Source organism: Euprymna scolopes, chromosome 43 (assembly GCF_053919585.1).
Source record: "Euprymna scolopes isolate OS-2025 chromosome 43, ASM5391958v1, whole genome shotgun sequence".
Taxonomy (NCBI): Eukaryota; Metazoa; Mollusca; class Cephalopoda; order Sepiida; family Sepiolidae; genus Euprymna; species Euprymna scolopes.
Window position 1 is genome coordinate 22,784,861 of NC_136524.1, and position 25,622 is coordinate 22,810,482.

Genomic DNA, 25,622 nt, shown 5'->3' on the forward strand with positions numbered 1-25,622 from the left:
AAAGATTCACAAGTTTGACATTAAAATGCATCTGAAGAAGATTGGAAGTTACATCGGTTGAAACGTTGTGAAAATAACAACCAAGATGAGAATAGTAGTCTGAATAATCCAAATAACAAAGATTCACAAGTTTGACATAAAAATGCATCTGAAGAAGATTGGAAGTTACATCGGCTGAAACGTTGTGAAAATAACAACAAAGATGAGAATAGTAGTCTGAATAATCCAAATAACATAAAGACTCACAAGTTTGACATAAAAATGCATCTGAAGAATGTTGGAAGTTACATCGGTTGAAACGTTGTGAAAATAACAACGAAGATGAGAATAGTAGTCTGAATAATTCAAATAACATAAAGATTCACAAGTTTGACATAAAAATGCATCTGAAGAATGTTGGAAGTTACATCGGCTGAAACGTTGTGAAAATAACAACCAAGATGAGAATAGTAGTCTGAATAATTCAAATAACATAAAGATTCACAAGTTTGACATAAAAATGCATCTGAAGAAGATTGGAAGTTACATCGGCTGAAACGTTGTGAAAATAACAACCAAGATTAGAATAGTAGTCTGAATAATCCAAATAACATAAAGATTCACAAGTTTGACATAAAAATGCATCTGAAGAAGGTTGGAAGTTACATCGGTTGAAACGTTGTGAAAATAACAACCAAGATGAGAATAGTAGTCTGAATAATCCAAATAACATAAAGATTCACAAGTTTGACATTAAAATGCATCTGAAGAATGTTGGAAGTTACATCGGTTGAAACGTTGTGAAAATAACAACCAAGATGAGAATAGTAGTCTGAATAATCCAAATAACATAAAGATTCACAAGTTTGACATTAAAATGCATCTGAAGAATGTTGGAAGTTACATCGGTTGAAACGTTGTGAAAATAACAACCAAGATGAGAATAGTAGTCTGAATAATCCAAATAACAAAGATTCACAAGTTTGACATAAAAATGCATCTGAAGAAGATTGGAAGTTACATCGGCTGAAACGTTGTGAAAATAACAACAAAGATGAGAATAGTAGTCTGAATAATCCAAATAACATAAAGATTCACAAGTTTGACATAAAAATGCATCTGAAGAATGTTTGAAGTTACATCGGTTGAAACGTTGTGAAAATAACAACCAAGATGAGAATAGTAGTCTGAATAATCCAAATAACATAAAGATTCACAAGTTTGACATTAAAATGCATCTGAAGAAGATTGGAAGTTACATCGGCTGAAACGTTGTGAAAATAACAACCAAGATGAGAATAGTAGTCTGAATAATCCAAATAACATAAAGATTCACAAGTTTGACATTAAAATGCATCTGAAGAAGGTTGGAAGTTACATCGGCTGAAACGTTGTGAAAATAACAACCAAGATGAGAATAGTAGTCTGAATAATCCAAATAACATAAAGATTCACAAGTTTGACATAAAAATGCATCTGAAGAAGGTTGAAGAATAGTAGTCTGAATAAACCAAATAATACGAAAGTAAATCTATTTCAATTTTTTCTCTTTATGCATATATATTTTCTTTGCTTTTTTTTTTTTCATTTTTTAAGTTTTTCAGTTTTTCTTTTGCTTCTTTCTTTCTTTTTTGTACAATTTTTTATTTTTCATTTTTTTTACAGACATTGTTTTATCATGACTATGAATATTCATGATAAAATTAACTTTTTTCACAAGTCCAATCTGTACTCTTGTATGTTTGCTAGACATGGTTGATGATGAAACATCAAAACAGTTCCAGCTTCCATGCATCAAATGAAGAAAACTGTTAGTCTTATTTTAAAGTCTTCCATGAGAAATTGTATGGCATAATGGCATTTCAATTGATCTACAGTCATAGATATTTTTGCCGTTAAATGAAGGAGTTAAAGTTTTAATATAAAACTTTAATGTTGATCAAATAAAAAGGAAAGAAAAACTTACTTGTTTATTCTTTAAATCTCTTAAAGCAACAAAATCATCTGGCGAATCTGAAGGGACACTTGTAACAACACCAGTTCCTAGAATTGGAAAAATAATATGTAACTCTTTCGTATGCACTGATTTTCAGAGAAAAGGAGATAGCGAAAAAAAGAAAGATAATGACAAAGAGAGACAAAGAAATAGTACGAGATTTTTTTTTTACAAAGAGATTACCACATATCAAGGCCCGGGGTTAAGGATAAGGTTACTGTGTGTATTGTAGTAATTGGAACAGTAGTGTAATAATCGTTTGTGGTGGTAATTTGGTATAATTCAATTATTTACGAGGATTGTTCAATAAGAACCTGTTTACGTTGGATCTCAAGACAATAATATTGTAGTCAACTGCAAAGCAGATTACCGGAACAGAGTTCCACAGACAGACAGTTCTAGGAAAGTGATAGTGAAAGAGAAAGAAATAGTGAAAAAGAGCATTTTTTAACAACTTTGGTACTTGTGCATTTAAGTTATCATGCTGAAGCCGAAATTTCACTGGCGTTTTCCAGCAGATAACGTAAACCACTGGGATATGCTGAAATACTTAGCCAATTCTAGTAGGCAGACGAGAAAAGAAAATTTAATCAATTTGTTGATAACTTTATGAAACCATTAGACAGGAGAAGGATTACAATTGCTAGAAAAGGTCACAGAATTTTGCTAGCGAGAAAAGCTAATTGGCAAAGGAAGTTGCCAGACCTGTGAGCATCTATGAACTTTGAAAAATAAAAAATTAGAAAACAAAAACTATGCATAGAATTATCACAATACAAAATTCAGGACATGGACCGTGTTACATGAAGGGATATTTTTCTCATAGTCCAAAGTGGGAGTTTCTCCTATTATTAAGTTTATATATTTGTTTCTACCTTAACTTAAGCACAATGACTTAAATTTTGTTTATTAAATTATTAGGTAAAAATACAGAATAGTTACAAAACACCCTCCCCAAGTTAAGAATGGGTTTCTAAATAATAACGTTAATCCTAATAACGTTTGGAGAAAAAAAAATCTATAAAAAATGACCAAAAAAATAAAAAGATTTAAAAACAAAAAGTCTGACATTTGTTGTTATAATGTTTTTCATTTTATCGTTAAAAAATAAAAACAATTAAATATTCATTCTTGAAAATTACTATAGGTTGAGTAGTTTTTATTCATTTTCTTTTTTGAGAGGTTAGTAACATTATCCATAAAAAAAATTGCAATTTTTGTCTTGTTTTCATTAAAACAAGGTTTTTCTTTTCTTTCTTGTCTTTCATTGGCTAAGCATTTTGGCATGTCCTGACGGTTTATGTTATCTGCTGGAAAACTCCCATGAAACTTTGGCTTCAGCATGATAACTTAAATGCACAAGTACCGCAATCTTAATATCATTCATTAAAGACCCCAAAAAAATAAACACAAATACCTTTGTCTTCTTTGATTGTAAGCATTGGAAGAGTATATACAACATCATAGCTGGTCAAAGGAGCTTTCAATTTGACAGCCATTATGTCCTGAAAAATAAGATAAGTTTATATAAAAAATGTTAATGATATCACAGTTAACATGAATTGAAACAAACATATAGAAGACACTGCCAAGTCTTCTGTAAAAAAAAAAAATAGTGGGCTCCCTCTACTGGGTTAGGAAACATCTCATATCTATCAGTATCCTATATCTCTGCAAAGTCACTCTTCGACACGGTTCCAAAAAGAACCACCAACCCCTATCCCATTGCCACAATGTTGCATCTTTATGCTTGTTCTACAAGTACTTCAATGGAATGTACTCCGACAAACTTGGTGCACTGGTGCCCCCTCATAGTAAATCCCTCCAAAAACAACAAAATTGTACCCCTTCACTATACAGGTTCCCAGATGTCAGAAAGCTTACTACTCTAATTAGCTCCTTTCCTCAAACTGCTAGCCTTTGGAATTTTCTCCCTGCTCCTTCGACTGCACTAATATTCAGAAATTGAAATATAATGTGAACAAGTATTTCACTGAAGAACTCCACCATTTAGAATTCCCTGTTAATCTGGTCCCTAATTTACAGTAGCCAATTTACATCCCAATAGCAATTTTGCTTCGTTTGAGGTAAAAAAAAAAATTAATTAAAAATTGTAAAATGATCAGCTAACAGATTTGTCTTGTCAGAACCAAATATCAATTCTCCTATTGGTACTATTATGGCATGTGTTCTTCAGAATTGTTTGATGTAATCTCTGCTTTTTTTGTTCCAGCTCGTTAGGCTAGAGGTCTTCAGTCTTCACCAATTCACTGTTCAAGTATATATATATATATATATATATATATATATATATATATAACTACTTCATTTACTCACATAAAATTAAGTATAAATTTATGCGTAAACTTTAAGTATTTACTTCAAAAGTGCTCAATACGTAGGTAGAGCTAGTTAGTAAGTTATAAAATATATATGGCGATTAAGCTACACTGAATATTCTGCGTTTCATCCACTTTAGGATTCTTCAGGCATAAAGCGTACTTATGCGCATAAGCCTGAAGAATCCTAGAGTGGATGAAACGCGGAATATTCAGTGTAGCTTAATCGTCATATATATTTTATAACTTACTATATATATATATATATATATATATATATATATTAGTTTTTTTTGGAAAAAGAATTCCAGCAGAGTGCTCAATTAAAAGGAAAATCCAAATTGTAAGAGCGTATTTATATTTTGTGTACAGAAAGTTGTTAGTTGAGACAGATCATTGGTACCGTCGGTTTCAAGCCTGATAATAAGGCCCGTTTAAGGTATCCTTATCAAGCTCTCTTCAGCCAATATTCGTCTATCTTATAACCGGAAGTGTGAAGTATATATACCTCACGAATTCACATTTAAATCTCGTTTTGTTAAATCCCCCCCCCTTTTTTTTTTTATCGGATGATGTAATACCTAATTTAAAACTTTGAATTATTTAAATTTAAGATCTAATTTCGAAAAAAATTTCCTTATATAAATCGATTTTAATTTGAACCCAAATTAATTTTAAAATCTCTTTTCTTATGTATAAAAAACTTTAAAATCGGTTAAAAACTTAAAAATTTGTTTAATTATATCGAATTACGTTTAAAAATTTCCAAAAATACGTTTAAAGTTTAAAAAAATATTTTTAATTATATCGAATCATGTTTAAAAATTTCGAAATACGTTTAAAAATTATTTTTAAAAAATCCAAATCTTTCAATGATTAGTCAGTAAACTTGGATTTTAATCGCAATTATATTATAGATTTTAAATTAATGTATTTTATAAAAAAATTTTTAAATTATATTTTATAAATGTAATTTATAATATATTTCGAATTTAAAACTATAGAAAAATATAATGTTAATAAACTAGGGAAATCACTTAGGATAAATACTCACTTCCCCAAACCTTGAAAGATTTGGATTTTTAAAAATAATTTTTAAACGTATTTCGAAATTTTTAAATGTGATTCGATATAATTAAAAATATTTTTTTAAACTTTAAACGTATTTTTGGAAATTTTTAAACGTAATTCGATATAATTAAACAAATTTTTAAGTTTTTAACCGATACCAATACAGATTTTAAAGTTTTTTATACATAAGAAAAGATTTTAAAATTAATTTGGGTTCAAATTAAAATCAATTTATATAAGGAAATTTTTTTCGAAATTAGATCTTAAATTTAAATAATTCAAAGTTTTAAATTAGGTATTACATCATCCGATAAAAAAAAAAAAAGGGGGGGAGGGGGATTTAACAAAACGAGATTTCAACGTGAATTCGCAAGGTTTATATACTTCACACTTCCGGGTTATAAGATAGACGAATATTGTATTGGCTGAAGAGAGCTTCATAAGGATACCTTAAACGGGCCTTATTATCGGGCTTGAAACCGATGGTACCAATGATCTGTCTCAACAACTTTCTGTACACAAAATATATATATATATATATATATATATATATGGTGTATTTAGGCAGTATGTTTTCATTCAGACAGATATTGTTAACAGCGCAGAGTGTTTTTGCTAATGATCTTTTTTTGTAATTTTTCCATTTTCTGAATGATCATTTTTATGCCTCAATCGAATTTGTGTAGGAAAGTAGTCGTTTTTGTCCATCTGCTGTGTTTTTTTTGCAAGTACTTTCAACTGATTTTCTTCAGTCATCTGCAGGCAGTTTTTGATTACAATTTTGTTTAAAATCTGGATGCTTTTATATGCTTCAGCTCAAATTACATTTTACACCCCAAACTATTAAAAGCGACATCTATTCTGGTTAGTTTCCAAATTCCATGACAAAATTCTTAATAAAAATGCGTACAAGCATTTATAAATCAGGAGGTGTCTTTACAAAACCTTACCGAAAACGCCATTTTATGATATTCATATTTTTATCACTTTATTTCATTAAAACTCTTAAAATATATAATGTACATTATTATTTATTAATTAATTTGAAAGTATATTGCATTTCCGAACAAAACGGTGGTATTTTGAGAATCTAAAATGCTTTGGTTTTTAAAATATGACTATTTTAGCAGAACCCCTTTGAAATCTGTGATTATCCATTTTTGTATTGCTATTTAGAGCACAATTGGACCATGAGAGTCGCAAACCTGATAGGCCCTGAACTGGCATCTAAGCTTCAGCCTCTGTCCCATCGACGAAATGTTGCATCCCTCTGCCTTTTCTACAAGTATTTTGGTGGTGAATGCTCTGACGAACTGCAATCACTTGTGCCCCCACGACGTGAGCACCCTCGACAAACCCGACAGGCTGCTAAATCCCACCCCCACACTGTAGAGATCCCTAGATGTAAAAGATCTTTTTACTCCAATAGTTTCTTCCCCAGAACCGCTAGACTCTGGAATTCCATTCCAGGTCCCTGCTTCCCCAACAGTACTGATGTGCAGAAGTTCAAGTGTAACGTGAACCGACACCTTGCTGCCCAAATCCCTACATAGTACTCCAGTAGTTGTTGCCCCTGATAGTAGCCCCCTACACCAAAGTGGCAATTTGCCTTGTTTGGGGTGAAAATGTAATAAAAAAAAAAAATAATGATGCTTGACTTTTGCATTTTGAGCATTAATTCAAGCAAATAAATAATTGTATAAAAATCAATAGACGCTTCTCTACAATGCAATGTACACTACAACGTTTTGTGAACTAAATCACTGTAAGGATGCATGTGAGCTTCTTCTCCATCTCTTGTGATGGGTACCCTATTGGAGTGGGCAATCAATCAATTTGATTAAAAAATGGCCGATTTCATAGATTTCATTAACAAAAGTATTTATTGAAAGTGTGAAACATTTATTGATCCTCATTCAATCCTAGCTAACGTCAAGTCTCTCTGCTAGTCAATTATAAGCAATTATATTTTTGCAATCTATACATAGCTTATAATTAATTGTATACAATATTATTAAGATTTAAGATTTCCTTCGAAAACTTGCTTACAATGACAGCCATAATATTTAAGGATACAAGAATCTGTCCAATATTCATGTTGCTTTTTTATTGTGTTTTAAAAAAGTTTCTTTCATTCATTATTTTACATTTTACCTTTAGCTACAATTGTGAATATTAAACTAAAAGGGAGAATGCAAAAGAAAGAGACAGAAGGCAAAAGAAAGAGACAGAAGGCAAAAGAAAGAGACAGAAGGCAAAAGAAAGAGACAGAAGGCAAAAGAAAGAGACAGAAGGCAAAAGAAAGAGACAGAAGGCAAAAGAAAGAGACAGAAGGCAAAAAGAGAAGAAAATGAGAGAAATGTTAAAAAAAAAAACTCACCTGTCCAATGAACTCCAAGAGAATATTCACTTTTGCATTTTCTTGTGTAATTCCCTGGTAACTCATATTTCTTGCTGCACGATGTGTACAAACAAAAACTTCTTTGTCAATTGTTTCGAATGCAATGTATTTCATATCGGGACGAATCCAACAATTTGTTTGTCCATACATGGTTTCAGGACGAAGAGTTGCTGCTACCAAAAACACTTTCCTTCCAGCCAAAACACTAAATGAGGAAAAAGAAAAACATCTCAAACATTTCTCCAAAATTAATAAATGTAAAAGATTTATTTCTCACACTAATGGTGAGACTAAAATACCTTATTTCAAATTAATTGTTAAAGTTAACACTTTCTCACACCTGAGATAATTTTTATCTCTACAAATCTAGTATCACACTATGTATGAAGTATTGCTGCCATATTTGGGCTAGTAAATCCCTGTCCCATTTGAAGGCTTTTGATAAAGTGCAGAAACATATCTGCACTTTAATTAGCCCCACCCTTTCTTCTTCTCTACAATCCCTCTCTCAGACATGTTGCTAGTCTCAGGCTTTTCTATATTATTATGGCACTTATGTACTTCAGAATTGTCTGATCTATTCCCTGCTTCCTTTGTTCCAGCTCGTTTGATTTGTTAGTCTAGTGGTCTCCATCAATTCATCATTTTGATACCTCATTGTTATACAGCTGCTTATTTCTATGACACAAAAATTTGTGTCACACCTAAACCCTTACATAGCATTGGTATACCTGCAGTCACAGGTTGTTTTTGCATCTGAGTAGGCAGGGGACTGGAATATGCTGTTCAATCCAGCAAAAACAGTCATGTTATTGTCCTCTAGATATCTCGTCTGTTCCTGTCCATGGGATTTGGTTTGAAGACACATTTTTGCCATTCTCAAAATGTCAAACTATCTGGGAGTAACAATATCTAGCAATTTCAGGTTCAACAACCACTTGTCATATATCGGACAGGATTAATAGGAAGCCTTATGTGTTGCATGTGCTACCAAATTTTGCATGAATAGCATCTGCTGACTAGGCTCTAGAAGGTAATGATTCATTCCCACTTGGAATACAGGTCCCTAGTGTTTGCTAGAGTTAGCAAGATCATGATATACATATAGATATATACTATACTAGTAGGCCGCCCAGCATTGCCTGGTCGTAAAATACGTTTAAATATGATATTTTGATTAATGCAGATTTCATATTTATTATTATATTGAACCCAATATATAGTAATGATTTAAAAAGTTTTTAAAAAAAATGACTTGTGTGCCACCACCGAGAATTGAAACTAAAACATTTAGCTTACAATTTACTTTTTCCTTTGACTCTAATGCCTGAACTATAAAGACACGTTTGCTGCAAGGCTGAAAATTAAAACATGAACCAATAGCTACTATGTTACGCATGCATATTCGTAATGCTGTCGTTCAACCTTCACCTAGCAAATTAATTTCTTTAATTTTTACACTTTTGCATTGATTTTCCCTGGCTAAAACCCAAATATAAAGTTCCGCATAGGTTTGAATACCCTATATGTTGTTTCATATCTGTAGACCGAAAAACTGACAGTAGTTTGGTAGGCAAAATTTTTTAAATATATATATGCATACATAAATATATATATAGAAAGAGGTTTGCATTTACTATAATCTTTTTATGCAAATATTGCACAAGTATAAATCTTATATAATTACACATAATAATTATCTGAAGATGATCATCTCATAAGAAAACCAAAAAAACAAATAGGGAATTAAAATGAATGTTTAAAAGAATATGCAAATTAGCTAGATCTTTTGCAGATGCATGCAATTCCACAACCCATATATAACAAAATTATATTTTCTTTTTGAATAGAAAAAATAATTTTTAATATGAATACAAAAAAAAAAAAAAAAAATTTATAGGGGTAAAGATATTCCTTGCCAAAATCCTATCCCCTCTGGAGTATATGATCGGCTTGGATTAGATCTGCTGTCTACTTGCCGGAATATAACAGTTGCTTCTGTTGCCTGCAGATTATTTCATGGTTCTTGACCCATCACAATGCTTAAATATTGCCCTGTACTGTGGCTGAAAATCTCTGAATTGATTTCTATTTCTTTTTATGTTTAAATGTTTTTCCAGTCTTTTCACAAATCTCTCCAGTTAAGGTATGAGAGATAATTGTAAATTTACCTTAGTTTGCTTGGAAATGGTTCCATAAGCGCCATTTTAATCAAAGTGTATTCCTGCGGACCAACTCCCTAAAAGAATAAAAACATAAGAACTGATAAAATTGCAAATAATTGTAAATGATTTTTATAAGAGAAGAAGGAGGTTGTTGTTTGGCATTCACCCTACATTAAAAACAAAACTAAAGAAAAATCTGTATGATGTATGTATCTGTGTGAAACGAAAATATCATATTCCAAAGATCACATAAATCGATCAAGTAGTTTTATTTTTAAAGAAAAAAAGTCAAAGTTTATGAGTATCTGAAGTGTGATTGCGATGTCTGCCATTTAAAAAAAAAAAAACAATTAAAAAGGGAAATAACTCAACAATAATTTATATTAGACTAGCGGGGGTACCCAGCGTTGCCCGGGTGTTTGGAGGTGTGCATTGGTGGTTGGGTAGATTAAAACAACCCTGTTAAAAAAAAAAAAAAAAAAAAAAAAACGTTGGCCGGTTGTTTGGAGGTGTAAAAGAAAAAAAATAGTTTTAGTATAAAGGTAGGCTTAAACCCCGAATGTTTGACGCGGAGGTGGAAAGGAAATGGAAAAAAATACCCTGCGACCTAACCATCTCGACCACGGGAACAGATAAATTGATAAGTGTGTTAAATTGACGTTTATAAACAGAAATTAGCAGGTGCGATAACGTCAAGTTGCGGAAGCCAGTTACTGTTTTCCCCGCTATACACATCGATCAAACAATAAAAAAAAACACAAAAAAAAAACGTAAGGCAAACGAATGATGAAAACAGAAAAACAAACAAGTGAAAAATGGCTTAAATAAGCCTGTTTCGATATTAAAAATTAAAAAATCGGTGGGTACCCGGGTGTTTTTAGGTGTCACTAAGAATAAGCGAAGTAAAAAAGAAAAAAAGCAGAAAAACGAACGTTACATGAAAAATGGCTTAAATAACACTGGTTCAATATTTAAATTTAAAAAATTGAAAAAAAAAAACCAAAAAAAAAAACCCAAACATCTCACACGATTCGAACCCAAAACATTTAGATAATGAACCAAGGCCTTAACCAACTGAGCTAACACAATGTACATGAAATTTGTTTGGTTTTTCAACTATTTGAAGTAAATCAGGTCACGACGTCATCTGACGCATGCGTAGAATCGGTCATTGTCACGAGAGAACCGTTTTTGTTGACCCCCCCCCTGTCGAAAATTGTCGATTTCGAGGTGAAAAAGTTAACGTTTTTGGCCAATTTTTCGATATTTTTCAAGCAAAGGATGGAGCTTGTGATACCGAGTTTGTGAATTTTTTCGCGTCTGTCAAAAGTTTTTAGCAGACATCCAAACATACACACATATATTTTCGCTTTTTTATATATATATATAGATGTAAAAATAAAACTACTTGAAAAATGTCCACTTGCTGTTTAATTGTTGAGGGGGGGGGGGCTTCATTCCTGAAAATTAAACAAAAAAAATAATGACCTACTCTATCATTAACCCTAAATTTAGGGCTTGCTAACATTTAGACTTAGGGTTAGTGGTAGGGAAAATTAGTATTTTTTTAATTTTTTAAACCCCACCCCAAAGAATTAGGTTAAAAGCAGACATTTGTTCCTCATGAGTCGCAAAGATCGCTTTTAATGAAATAAAACTTTGAAATAAAATTTTCTTTAACTTTAGCACATTAAAATTGTACCATGTTTGGTATAAATCACTTGTTTTATTATCAATGAATTTTACAAAATTTAAGAATAATTACTTTAAAACATGGGTGGGGTCTGACAAAACTCTACTGAGTCCGAATTAGATTAATTACTCTTGGTTTTGTGGTGGTGACGGTTCGTGAAGAGAGGGGAGGGGGACGACTCTTCGATTGTATTTGATTTCTCTCAAATTTCAGCTTCAACTGCCGATTTTGGCGCAGGGACCCGTTTATGTATTAAGGTGACAGGGTAGGCCGGGTTGTTGCCTGGACTAATCATCACTAATTACGTCACCTCAGGGGAATCCCCTATCTTACTCAGTCTGTGCCTGCGATTGCGGGGCTGTTTCTCACAATCAAAAGGTTAACTCATGACCTCTCGGTCTGGTACTGCCCTCAAAAACCAAACAATCCTGAGTCAGCACTTGTTGGCATCGGAAACGAAATTATGTTCCGTTATGTCTCTCAAAGTGACATCAAGTTGTCATTTATACTAAACAATAAAATTTATAACTCAAATCTTTCTTTCAGCAAGGTTTGGTTGTTGTCGCCTGCGCATTCTCCAGTGTTTCGGGAGCCTCAGCCTCCCCCCAATGGGGATCCCAATCGCTCCCTCGGACGGTTACGTCACATTACAATGAGTTCTCAAAATAGTGAATTGACAGAGACCAATAAGTCAAATCAGCTGGAATAAAAGAAGCTGGAAATAAATCACATAATTCTATGAGAACACGTGCCATAATAGTGTTTATAAAAAAGACTAAGACTAGCAACATCACTTTTGTAAGATAGGCTGCCTAGAAGAAATCTGTCAAATCAATTCAATCCAATCAAATTACAGATACTTTCTGCACCTTACCAAGTACCCTTGGATGGGACAGAGATTCACTAGCTCAATTATGACAACAGTACGCTTTATGCGATGGTCTAATAATAAATTTGTAGAAATAAAAATAGTTTCAGGTGTGAGAATGTATTTAGAATGATGAAGAGGACCTACTTTTATGGGAAGCAGAAAGAGTAATGGACCTAATGTATGAATTTGATCATAAAGGAAGACCAAGAAGTTTTCAAGTCAATTTCTCCTTGAGAATCTTAGCAAAAAAAAAAAAAGGATATGCCTACAATTGAAAGACACGAGTTTACTCTTAACAGAATTAAATAAAACAAGCCATTTGATACCCCAATCCACAACTGAACCCAGGTCAACTTCTTGATTAGCTGTATATTTCAACTGATCTAAGGGAGATGGGCAAAAAAGCAACACCAAAATAAATAGTGGTATCATTTAGCATAGATATTAATGTTCAAAATAATATTCTCTGGAAGATAATTTGATATAGAGAAGAAACAATGGGGAAAAGAAAATGAGGCGACACCACCTAGAGTTACTCACAAGCTTTAATCAGAAAAAAAAATTAATTCAAGAATTTTACAATTAGTACCAGAACCCTGAAGATTTTGTAGAAATCTTAAGTGCAATAACCATACTCTCTCCCAAATCTATATATCTATAAAAGTGAACATGTCTGTGTATCTGTGTGTGTGTCTGTGTGTGTACATTTCCATACGTAATAACTGTCAATTTTAAGTCTACAGACTCAAAATTTGATATACAGGGTACTGAGATTTGGGAAAATCGATGTGATCAGTTTTCGGCCAGTAATTTGGCGATTAAGGGGTCAAAGTTCAATGAGTTGACCTTTGAGAACTCTACCAAACTCCTCTGACAATTTTGAGTCTAAACATTTGAAATTTTAGATATAGTTCCTTGGACACTGATCTAACTTAATAACTTGATTTGAGCCCAAAACAATAAATTTTAAAAGGTTATAATAGGGATCAAAGTTTAAAAAAATTGACCGCTTTTTTTTTTTTTTTTTTTTGCTCAACATACACCTCCAAATACCCAGGCAACACCGCACACCCATGCTAGTTATCTATAAACCGACATCTGCTCAGTTATAACAGTTAAAAGGGCAGTACTTGAATGAAAACCAAGACAGTCATACTGAACATCATCAAGTCCCACTCTTAATATTTTAAAATGAGTATTTAAATATTTATTCTGTTGTTTTCAAGCAAATAAAGTCAATTTTCAAAGTTTATAATTTTTAATAGAAGTTAAGTTAATTAATCTAATTCGGACTCAGTAGAGTTTTGTCAACATCAACAACTGAACTTGTATATAAGTTTATATTTTGTACATGTATCTTGAATTAACCAGTAGAATAGATATAATCGAGTCTGTCTTTCTTTTGTGTGCATGAAATTGATTCATTTCCAGTGTGACAGATCAACGAAGCAGTGACTTATCAATCCAAAGGTGACAGTGATTACGACCAAATCGATTGACGGATCTTACTACACTGAGATACCTTGTGAAGAATCCTTGCGAAAGGTGAGCACAGGTCACACCGTCCATGACCGAGGATTGACCCATACATGACAAGGAGATCGCTAATAGGAATCACCGACATTTCACAATAATATAGCTTCATATTCCAGTAACTTCATTCTACTGAATGTTTCCTACCTAGCTATAGCCTTAGTCTTTATAATACTAAGGTCAATAGGCACTTTCGTTGTTGTTAGCTATTTACATCAAGTGACTTCATGCCTTGTCTGGATGGATTTCCATAAAAAAAAATTAATTAAAAAAAACTGTTTAAAAATAAAGAAAAGGGAGTCTAGCTCCTTGTCTACCAAAGAAAAAATTGGCACTTCTACAAAATTAGGACAAGATTTTTGGAAATCGTAAAACTGAATTTCACATGAAAACAACGGTATCTATATATTTTCATATTTTTAAGATGATTATATCCAAAAATTACAAAAATTGATAAGGTAGAAAATTTTTTATTAAAGAAAATAAAAAATAGAATTTGATGAAAACAATCGTGAAACACAGGAGAGTTCAACAGGGAGGTAATTTTGCATTCAAATTAAACAAAGATGGCAGCACCTGCTAACATGATTAAAGTTGTTTTTTTAATAATTCAGTAATATTTAGGTAATTTTGACTGCATAATTTGGAAGCTACCATTATAACTTATTAGAATTGACAAAAAAATTAGTTGAAACCATTATTTTTTTTATTTGAAAACTCCATTTATCGACTACAAAATCTCATCCCAATAATATAGAAGCACCAAAAAATTTTAATAGCTTGAAAACTATACAGTAAATTATTTTAAATAGGAGCGAGGAGTGGTACCTATTTAAAACCAGAGGGAAAAGATCTTAGCCCTGCCATCTTGAAGGGTCCTAATTTTTTGTTACTGAATTTATTTTTTCCTATGATTTACTCGTTTTACCAAGACAAGTTTTTTGCTTTGAATGTTTCTTGAAAATAATAATATAGTAGAGAAAAAACTTTTTAGAATTTAGAGTGGGGGATCAGTTTAGTATATAAATCTAATGTAAAATAATCACACTTTCTAACCAGATAGCATTTGAACTATGTTTTAGTTAAATTTTAGATGAATACATGTTCTTGGAGTTTTTTTTTAGGGGGAACAGGGTTGCCACCTAAATTTAAGGTTTGTGATAGGATTAAGAGATTGCTTATTGGCATTCAGCCTTACAAAACCTTCACAATTTATTTCCCATTAAAAACAATCTCGTTATATGCCCATAAAATGTTATTTGTCCAGGTACTGGGCCAGAATTGAATAATCATTTTACATTAAATTTATATGAAAAACTGATCTCCTATTGTAAATTTTAAAATAATTGTTTTCCCCAAGTTTTTTAGGATGTTCACACATAATTAACTAAAAATAAAGTATTTTCTTGGGGGCGGATACATGAACCAATAATTTTTTTTTTTTTTCAAATATGACAAATGAATTTAAGAAAACTCGACCCCGGAACACTCAATCCTTTTTGCTAGGTAGGAAAACTGGTCCCTTATTGAATAAATATCGATTGAAAACACATTTTATGACCGTTCTTGAAGGAGATATTATTTTTAAAAGAGAATACACATCCATAATATTTTTAAAAAATATTTTTACTTGTTTACTGTTGTTTTAAAAAAAAAAATTAAATTAGTTTTCGTTTTCTACCTAGCTTTGAAAGTTTTTGGTGTTTCAACTTATTTTAAAGAGTTTATTTAGTTAAAAAAAAAGTAATGTCAAGTGTTACTTATGAACAAAAAATGTCTGACATAAGAGGATCATGTCTTAGGAGTCTCGATAATTGCTCAAAAATAGAAAATTAAAGAAAATACTAAGGTAGATATACTTTTAAAATGAGTACCCCACCCTCCAAAATAAAATAAATTTGTATATTTTTAGGTAATAATGCACATCCCATAATATTTTTTTAAATATTTTTACTTGTTTACTGTTTTAAAAAAATTAAATTGATTTTTCTAAGTTTTCGTTTTCTACCTAGCTTTGTAAGATTTTGGTGTTTAAACTTATTTTAAAAAGTTTTTATTTAGTTAAAAAGAAATAATCTTGCACTCGCCATTACTTGGTAAATAATTTTGAACAAAAAATGTCTGAAAATTAAAGTAAATACTGAGGTAGATATGGTTTTAAAACGAGCCCCCCCCCCTCCAAAAGAAAATAAATTTGTATATTTTAAAGTAATGTCCAAGATCACTGCTCGGAAAAAAATCAATCTACCAGAAGTGGATACGGTTGATTATGTAACGAAACTAAATGGAAGACATGAAAAACGAAATCATATATTTATGAAACAAACAAAAAGAAAACACTTTGTATTATCAAATAATAAAACAAATATTTTATTTAGAAAAATTGGTAATTCACGGGAAACGTGGACCCTGCATAAAGTGTTTTTATTTAATGATTGCTCATCCAAAGCGCATGCGCAAAAGGTTTTCTTTGGTTTATTTAATCATGAAAACTTTTTGAAGGTACTATTTGAGGCCAAAAAAAGAGAGGGGGGGGGGAACATTATTTGAATATGTATGAAAAAATAATTTAACAAAAAAATATTTAGTGGAGAAAATAAGAAAAAAATTAAAATAAAATGAAATAAAAATAAAATAAAAACAAGCACTAAATAAAAGTATAAATCAAATTCACACAGAGAAAAAATTCCAAAAAATAAAATAAATACATGCACGATGAAAAATAAAGTCATGAAGAAAGTGAAAGAAAACGCTTTGTGGGAGTAATCATTAAATAAAAACACAATTTATGCACGGTCCATGTTCCCCGTGAATTACCGAAAAATTAATTTAGTTTTAACACATTTTTTGCTCATAAAATAACACTTCTGCAGTATGCGCACGGCCATATCTTTTCTAAACTGTCACCATGTGGTGCGTCTCTGTCAAAAAACAGTTAAATTATTATTTTTTTGTTGACCCTTCAAAGTTGCTTTAATTCAAAAAGATGTTTCATTTAATTATTTATTTGTTAATGTTCAAAAAAAAAAAGAAAAGCTATTTTATTTTATAAAAATCTAATGTTATTTTTATTACAAAATTGTTTTATTAAATTATATTTCGACGGAGACTTTTAATTAAATGTTTTTACAATTATATATTGATATATTTTTACACAATAAATGTTTTGGTTTTCAAATATTTTTCTGTTTGGAAAAAAATCTTGTTTGTTACTTATTTGCTGCGTTATTTGATCAAGAACAAATTGGAGTTATCGCCCCCTAACAATAGCCGCCGTTTGCATACTGTACAAGTACCCTCGAAATGACTTTTAAACGATACCCTACCCTCCCAATGTTAAGAATAGCTTTCGAAATAATAACATTATTTCAGTGCGATACCAAAATTACATAACACCATGTTTTCTTTTTTGTTGTTTTGTAATAATATAAGAATTATTTAAACTGAAGTAATTATTCTAAATAAAATAACTGCTTTCTTTGAATATATGTGTTTTCTTTATTTTTGTTTCATAATGACACAAAAAGTGTTAAAACTAGAGTATTTTTTAAAAATAAATATTTGGTTTCGTTTTTCGTATCTTGACTCCGTGATCAAGTTATTTTTTTTAAGCAAGAGTTAAAAATAATTTTTTAAAATATTATGGGGTGCATAGTCTCTTAAAAACAATATCTCCTTCAAGAACGGTAATAAAATGTGTTTTCAATCGATATTTATTCAATAAGGGACCAGTTTTCCTACCTAGCAAAAAGGGGGGGGGGGAGTTTTCCTGGTACAAGTTTTCCGGGTACGTGTTTTCCTAAATTCGTTTTCCGGGCACCATGACAAACATCTAAATGCTTTCTCCTTATGTATTGCATCCAAGATTTTAATACAATCATTGGAAGATTTTCATCTATATTTTACCTTTGTACAATTATTTTTTTTTTTTATCCACTCGTGCCATATTTGTCTTTAAATTAAAAATTATGTTTTAAAAATGCATGGAAAGTTTAGATTTTAATAAAATAAAATAGGTCACCGTGGCCTCTTTTTTTTTATTTTAGAATAATCTGCAATGAAATTATAGTTTATAAATAAAAGCTCTAAAAATCTGTCCTGTTGTTTAGAATATTATAAATGCCTTTTGTTTTCAGAGCATTTGTTTTGTTAGTTCTTGTCCAGAATTCACCTTATATTAAAAAAACAAAACTATAGAAAAATCTGTATGATGTACATAAGCGAAAATATATTTTTGATTGATCAAGTACTTTTATTTAAAAAAAAAGAAAATCAAATTTTATGAGTATACAAGGAGTGACCATCTCGCTATCTTGAAAACAATTTAAAAAATAGAGATAACTCAATAATTCAAACTTGCTAGATTTATGTTTCAATGATTATGAATTCCAACCAATCATTTAAAAATGATTTTCTTCATAAAAATAAGCTATTTGATCAATTTATTTGATTTTGGAAATATGATTTTCTTTTGTCCAAGTACAAACATCATACATTGTTTTTTTAATATAGGAAGAATTATGGACAAAAATCGTTTTGCTTCATGGTATGCATCACCAAAAACAGCTATTTTGTAAAAATAGCAAGTATTTATTCCTAGTATTTGTTTTCACTAGATATTTATGATGTAAAGATGTTTTAAATTTTTTCTTACTAATGAGTAGGGCTATGACAACAGCATATTCTTTCCATTGTTTTGACTCTCGAGTATATATCTGACCAGTAAGACACAGTTAATCAACCAAGAACCACATCACTCTATATAAAAGCATATAAGATAACAGATACACACTCGAGAGTCAAAACAATGAAAAGAATATGCTGTTGTCCTAGTCCTACTAATTAATAAGTTACCATTTATCAAAGCCACTTGCGAATAGAGGTCAATCTTCAACTCAAAAATTCAGAAACATTATATCAAATTAGTACAGACCTGAATTAATACAGAAATGGAAACGAAAATGCTCTTTCCATTCCATAAATAAACAGGAATTTAGGAAGACTCGTCTACAGAAAATTTGTTCATTCTTGCTAGGTAGGAAAACTGGTCCCTTATTGAATAAATATCGATTGAAAACACACCCCATAATTTTTTTTTTTTTAAATATTTTTATTTGTTTAATGTTGTTTTAAAAAAATAAAATTGATTTTTTAAGTATTTGTTTTCTACCCAGCCTTGGAAGTTTTTAGTGGTTCAACTTATAGCAAAAATGGACGAGTTTTCCGTGGACAGGTTTTTCATAGACAAGTTTTCTGGGCACCACTCTACATATATTTTGAATTCTAACGACTATGGTTTGTTGGAAAAAAGAACAAAAACCAATTCTTTACACCATACACCAATTACCAATAAGAGTCATTGCCAATATATACCCGGAGAGGGTTGAAGATTATATTGGCCAAAACATTGTAAAACTACTAACACCTGAAATGCCCATGTATGGAGTATTGCTGTCACATTTGGGCTGGTGCATCTGCTACTAGTCTCTCGCTCCTAGACAAGGTTCAAAAGAGAGTCGCCAATCTGATAGGCCCTGAACTGGCATCTAAGCTTCAGCCTCTGTTCCATCGACGAAACGTTGCATCCCTCTGCCTGTTCTACAAGTATTTTAATGGTGAATGCTCTGGCGAACTGCAGACACTTGTGCCCCCACGACGTAGACACCCTCAACAAACCTGACAGGCGGCTAAATCCCACCCCCACACTGTAGAGATCCCTAAATGTAAAAGATCTTTCTACTCCAGTAGTTTCTTCCCCAGAACCGCTAGACTCTGGAATTGCATTCCAGGTCACTGCTTCCCCAACTGTACTGACATGCAGAAGTTCAAGTGTAACATGAACCGACTTCTTGCTACCCAAATCCCAACATAGTGCCCCAGTAGTTGTTGCCCCTGATAGTAGCCCCCTACACCAAAGTGGCAATGTGCCTTGTTTGGGGTGAAAATGCAATAAAAAAAAAAGAAAAAAACAAAAAAAAGGAAATAATAGCCTGAAATATTCAAATTCTTGTCCAGAATTCACTTTATATTAAAGATAAAAAATAAAGAAAAATCTATATCATGTATGGTGCCCGGAAAACTTTTTCATACAAAACTCATCCACGGAAAACTCGTCCATTTTTGGTAGGTAGGAAAACTCAGTCATTATTCAATAAATAGTTATTGAAAATAAATTTTATGACCATTCTTGAAGGAGATATTGTTTTTAAAAAAGAATACACCTCATAATGTTTAAAAAATATATTTTTACTGTTATTTTAAAAAAGATAAAATCGATTTTTTAAGCATTCATTTTCTACCTAGTTTTGTAAGTTTTTAGTGATTTAACTTATTTTAAAGCGTTTATCCAGTCCAAACAAGTAGTATCGAGTGTTACATGAGAACACGAAAAAATGTCGAAAAAATGAGGAGATCGCATTTTGCAAATCTTGATAATCACTCAAAAATAGAAAATTAAAGAAAATACTGAATGAGATAATTCTTAAAAGAGTCCCCATCCTTCAAAAGAAAATAAATGTTAATATTTTTAAAATATAATCTAGAAGGGGAGGGTGAGGGGGCATTTTAAAGATTATATCCTCCTAAAAAACAAAACAATAAACAACAAAAATAAAATGAAATTAAAATCTTAGCAACCCAATTTATTCTGACAAAACAGCATTTCTTATGGAGATAAGTTGGAAAATTTCTGCATCTGTCTAACGACTTAGAAAACTGTTCCACTACCACCGTAAACTTACCAAACGCTGGTGTGAGAGCTATTGCATCACTTATCTCCTGCGAATCTGAGCCACCGAGCATTTCAGCTGCTTACAAAAAAAAAAAAAAAAAAAAATGTGTGCTGTCTTCTGGAAACAAAGTAATGGTACCTAGGGTATATAAGTCATCTGATCAATGGCGGAGAGTCCTACAAAGTTGATCACCTTCATCATTTCCTGCTCTCACAACATTACTGGCAATACTCTCGGATGCAAGACACGATGTACGACCTAAACAAATTGTTGATGTTTGAGTTCAGGGGAAATGGACTCTTTAAGAAAGGAATCGGAGATTTATGTTGATAAATGCAAAGCGGTAGATTCAAACAACAACTCGATATCAAATCCTCTTTCTAGACTGTATAGAAAATGTTTTATTAAATTGATAAAAAAGTTGGTTCATTACAATGTTCAGTCAAATTAGAGTTAAACACTGGTCTATATTGTGCTGGCCTACATCATCTTACCACATTCATACCATTTTGTGGGTGTTTTGGGACAAAACACTATCATAAGACTCGTTTACAGTAATTTTATGCCAATTTCAGTCATTTTTTAGCTCGTTTTTTACCTATTACTGGCCTGACAAAACTCAAAACAGCCCAAAACTGTTAGTAAATTATACTGACACATAAATCCTAACTACCAACCACCAATTAACCCCCTTTTAGAGTGTTTTAATGGGCAATTGTATTGATAATGTTAGTTTTTGGTTGATTTTCCTCTATTTTGGGCTCCATACCAGCTGATCTCAGAAAAAGTGAGGGCAATTTTTCTTTACTTTTGTTAATATAGAGGGACATAATGGACAATAACCACATAATACATATTAATTCTCACCACAAAAATTCAGAAACAATATCCAAAAATAAATGTTTTTTATTTTACCTCTCCACTGCTCCTGTCATGATCCATACATGGTTGTCCATCTTTTGGGGAAAAAACTGTGTATCTGAATGAAAAATTAAAAAACATATTTAAAAGACAGACACAAAAGGACACATTTTGCTTTCTGGTTTTAAGCATTTTACTTTAAACAGGATTATTTGGATTAAGAAGAAGCCAAAGTTTTTCCTAATCCCAGGATGACCAGATGGACAAACCCTAGTATTTGCAGTACATACAATAATAAAATAATATTAACACTTATATAAGCCATGATTGAGCACTTTGATGAGTCTTTTCTACTAATTTGTGATATACGCTATGATTTTAGATAATGGCATGGGAAAAAATGCCAAGTGGATTAATAGGGAAAAAATAGAACAAGTAGATAATTTGGAAAAAAGTGGTACAAAGGAAAATGATGAAACCTAAATATTTGGTAAATATGATGAAACCTAAATATTTATAAATTCGGCTTGGGATTATTTATTATGCTCGTCTTTTAATTGTACAGAAATTAGGAACTTGTGTGAAAATCTATAAAAATGTAATGAACAATGGACAAGCTAGCATTCTTCCATCCATTCACGATGAAGTCGCTTCTCCAACAACAGATAAGGATGAATTGCTTTTCCATTTTTGCTCTAAAATCAAATTTGAACTCCGCAAATTTTTCATTGTGCACGTAAACTGTACTAAATGATCATCACCCCTTTTTATATCCTGGCTATCATAAAAAAAACTTGACATCTTCAATGCCTGTGGACCAGGTCTTATCCCTTAATAAAAATATGCTCTGCTGAGCTAGCACCTGTCCTCTCCAAATTCTATTACAAATGCCTTGCAAAACCTTGCTATACTGATAGCTAGAAAATTGTCTCTGTGGTACAAGTTTTCAATAACTTTGGTGAAAGAAATAACTCAAATTTTAATAGTGTTTTTAGATTCTGTAAAAATTTTAACCCTTATTAAAATGACATTTCTGAATTTTTTAGGTGAGGATTGGTTATTTGTAATTTCCGATGAATAATAATACAAATTAAATGAATGCCTACTAGACACTTAAATGTCTAAAGTCTGTACAAGAGTTTGTCAGGACAATCTGGTATGAAGATACTTTTCTCAACAAGTAAATTCAGAGTAAATATTCAAAAACACATAGTATTCGCTGCCCAAATAAGATCTCCTCAGTGTGGCTAACCAACACTGGCTTTTACAAGGAACAGTGTATCTTTCTCCAAGTGATGTTACCTCAAGTAACACAAAGATGGGTACTCCACCAGACTAGATGAATTCTTGTCCTGGAATCCAGTAAGATCAAGAGACCACAAGAAAGGTATTCTATAATCTATTTAAATGGGAAAGAAAAAAAAACTTTCACAAGAAACACTCGTCTAGCTGTAAACACTATCAATAATTCCCCCCACTCTTTATCTGTGCCTAAACCTAAACGTAGATTCCATGAACAAAGCTTTTTTCTTAGAACTGCACGCCTGTGGAATTGTCTTCCGTTTTCTTGCTTTCCGGCTGACTACAATATGGTTGTCTTCAAGTCTAACGTAAATAAGTTCTTGATGAGCTGTTCCATATAAGTTATCAACTTTACCAAATTTTCATTACTAATGATTACTATAATGTCCAATTTCTACTGTACACTCTTTAACCCTTATCCTTGAGTGGCCTCTTGGCCTTGATAATGTGGTGATGCCTATGTAAAAAAAAAAAATTATGTTCTCAAATTCTTTACTAACTCAGTGTGTGAGAGAGATAAAGAACATTAATGGAACATTCAAATATCTATGCATTTCATATAAAGTTCAAATGTTAACCCTAGGCAGAGGGACCCTTGATTTCTGAGAACTTTGAAGGAAAATGAAACAAACAAAAACTGACTTTTTCTATACAGAAAGAAGATAGTGGTGCAATACAAATGTACATTTTTAAATAGGTCAACATGAACTAGATTTGCAAAGAATGTTCTACCACCTCAAACACAAAATTAGACACAAATCAGTCAGTATGTGGGTGAAATCAAGCTTCTTCAAAATATGACACTGCAAGTCTTTAAATAATATTGAATCATATTATGCCAAAACTAAATATATAAAATTAGTTTCTTGGATTGGATTTCTAGTCAAATTTTATAAAAAAAAAAAACTCGTCAAATCTAGGTACAGGGTTCTATTATCAATTGCATGCATTCCCAAAAACAATGAAAATTGCATATTGCTATTTATTTCCACTAGTAATAATATGTACGGCATAATCACATTGATGCCAGTTTTGTGAGCTCATTAAATGTTAAGCAATGTTGAACCTGGTCAGTACCAAAAGGGTGAGTGACTATTTGGAGATACCAGTGTTGCAGACTGATAAAAATATAAAAAATATAGATGAAAAATCTCAAAATAACTTTATCAAAATCTTGGATACAATACATAGCAGGTAAACATTAAGTTTGTTAAATTAAAAAGAAATCATGAACGCAAGAAATTAAAAAGAAAATCCAAAGAAAATTGAGATTCTACCTTTTTTTTTTTAAAAAAGAAAAACAAAATTTAGAATTTAGGATAGGTAATTAATTGTGCGTATAAATTTAACGTTAAATACCTCCCCAGTTATGAGCCATTCTACCTTTGTAGGGATGTTAATTTTTTTTTTTTTTTGGTTCCTATTTAAAATTGAATTTAAAAAAAAGAAACCACAGAAAAATCCTCATGATGTATACACTTGTCATGGAATGAAAATGTCATATTCCAAAAATCACTTTTATTTATTTTTTTTTTTTACATAGGAGTCACCACTTATCAAGGCCCAGAGGTCACTCAAGGATAAAGAATGCACAGTATCAGAATTATAGTAATCATTAGGAATTTAGGAAAACTCGTCCCGGGAAAACTCGTCTCGGGAAAACTCGTCTCCGGAAAACTCGTCTCGGGAAAACTCGTCCCCTTTCGCTAATTAGGAAAACTGGTCCCGTATTGAATAAATATCGATTGAAAACATATTTTATGATCGTTCTTGAAGGAGATATTGTTTTTTAAAATAAACTATAGCCCCCCCCCCCAATGTTTTTTTAAAAATATTTTTACTTGTTTAATGTTTTTTTTTTTTTTATATATAAAATCGATTTTCTAAGTGTTCATTTTCTAAGTTCTTAGTGGTTTAACTTATTTTAAAGCGTTTATTATGTTCATACAAAGTTAATTACAAATTTTTTTTGTTCTTATTTTAACGATGTTTTTTGGAGTCATAAAAACAATAATAAAAAACAAAACCCAAAAATTAAAAAGAGCGATTCGATTCTTCGTTACGCTTTTGGTTTTGTTTTTTAATTATGATAGTTTTTTGTTGTTATGTTTTTGTTTTCTGTCATACCAAATGCACTCATGCGTTATTTAAAATTATGATTTTATCAATTATCAACATTTATTGTCGTCCTGTCAAATTTTGCAAAAATTAACTAATAAATTAAAAGTGAAATATTTTTTTGCCGCGAGAGATGCCATGTGCTAACCTCTCGTTAACTCATTTTTAATTTTTTTAATTTTTACTTCAAAATTCTAAAATCAATCATTAAGAGAGAAAGTAATCACTAAATAAATTTATTCATCAATTTTATTGAAAACTCCGCTATCGTTTATCAAGAATCTTTTTAATTTCATTTTTTGTTGGTTGCTTTTCGAAGGGAGATATAGGTTTTATCCCCCCCTCTCTAAATTATATTTTAAAAAATATTAAAATTTATTATTTTCTTTTTAAAACCAAATCTCCCTCAGTAATTTCTTTAATTTTCTATTTTTTAGCGATTATCAAGACCCCCTAAGATGTGATATACCGGGCATTATTTCTCGTTCTCCTGTAACACTCGACATGTTTTTTGTTTGTTTTCTGTTTTTCTTTTCTTTACCAAATAAACGATTCCAAATAA

At 31.3% G+C, this 25,622-nt stretch overlaps 1 protein-coding gene across 2 annotated transcripts in view; it reads right to left on the minus strand.

The window, feature by feature from the left end:
• LOC145268233 (leucine--tRNA ligase, cytoplasmic-like) overlaps positions 1–25,622 on the minus strand; it is a 310,979-nt gene that overhangs the window by 199,256 nt on the left and 86,101 nt on the right. For both annotated transcript variants that reach the window (XM_080123554.1, XM_080123555.1), the window contains exons 8-12: positions 21,695–21,758; positions 9,958–10,025; positions 7,766–7,991; positions 3,393–3,480; positions 1,946–2,022 (exon numbers count right to left, since the gene is read on the minus strand). In XM_080123554.1, the coding sequence (XP_079979680.1) occupies positions 1,946–2,022; positions 3,393–3,480; positions 7,766–7,991; positions 9,958–10,025; positions 21,695–21,758 (523 nt within the window). The remainder of the gene's footprint in view (positions 1–1,945; positions 2,023–3,392; positions 3,481–7,765; positions 7,992–9,957; positions 10,026–21,694; positions 21,759–25,622) is intronic.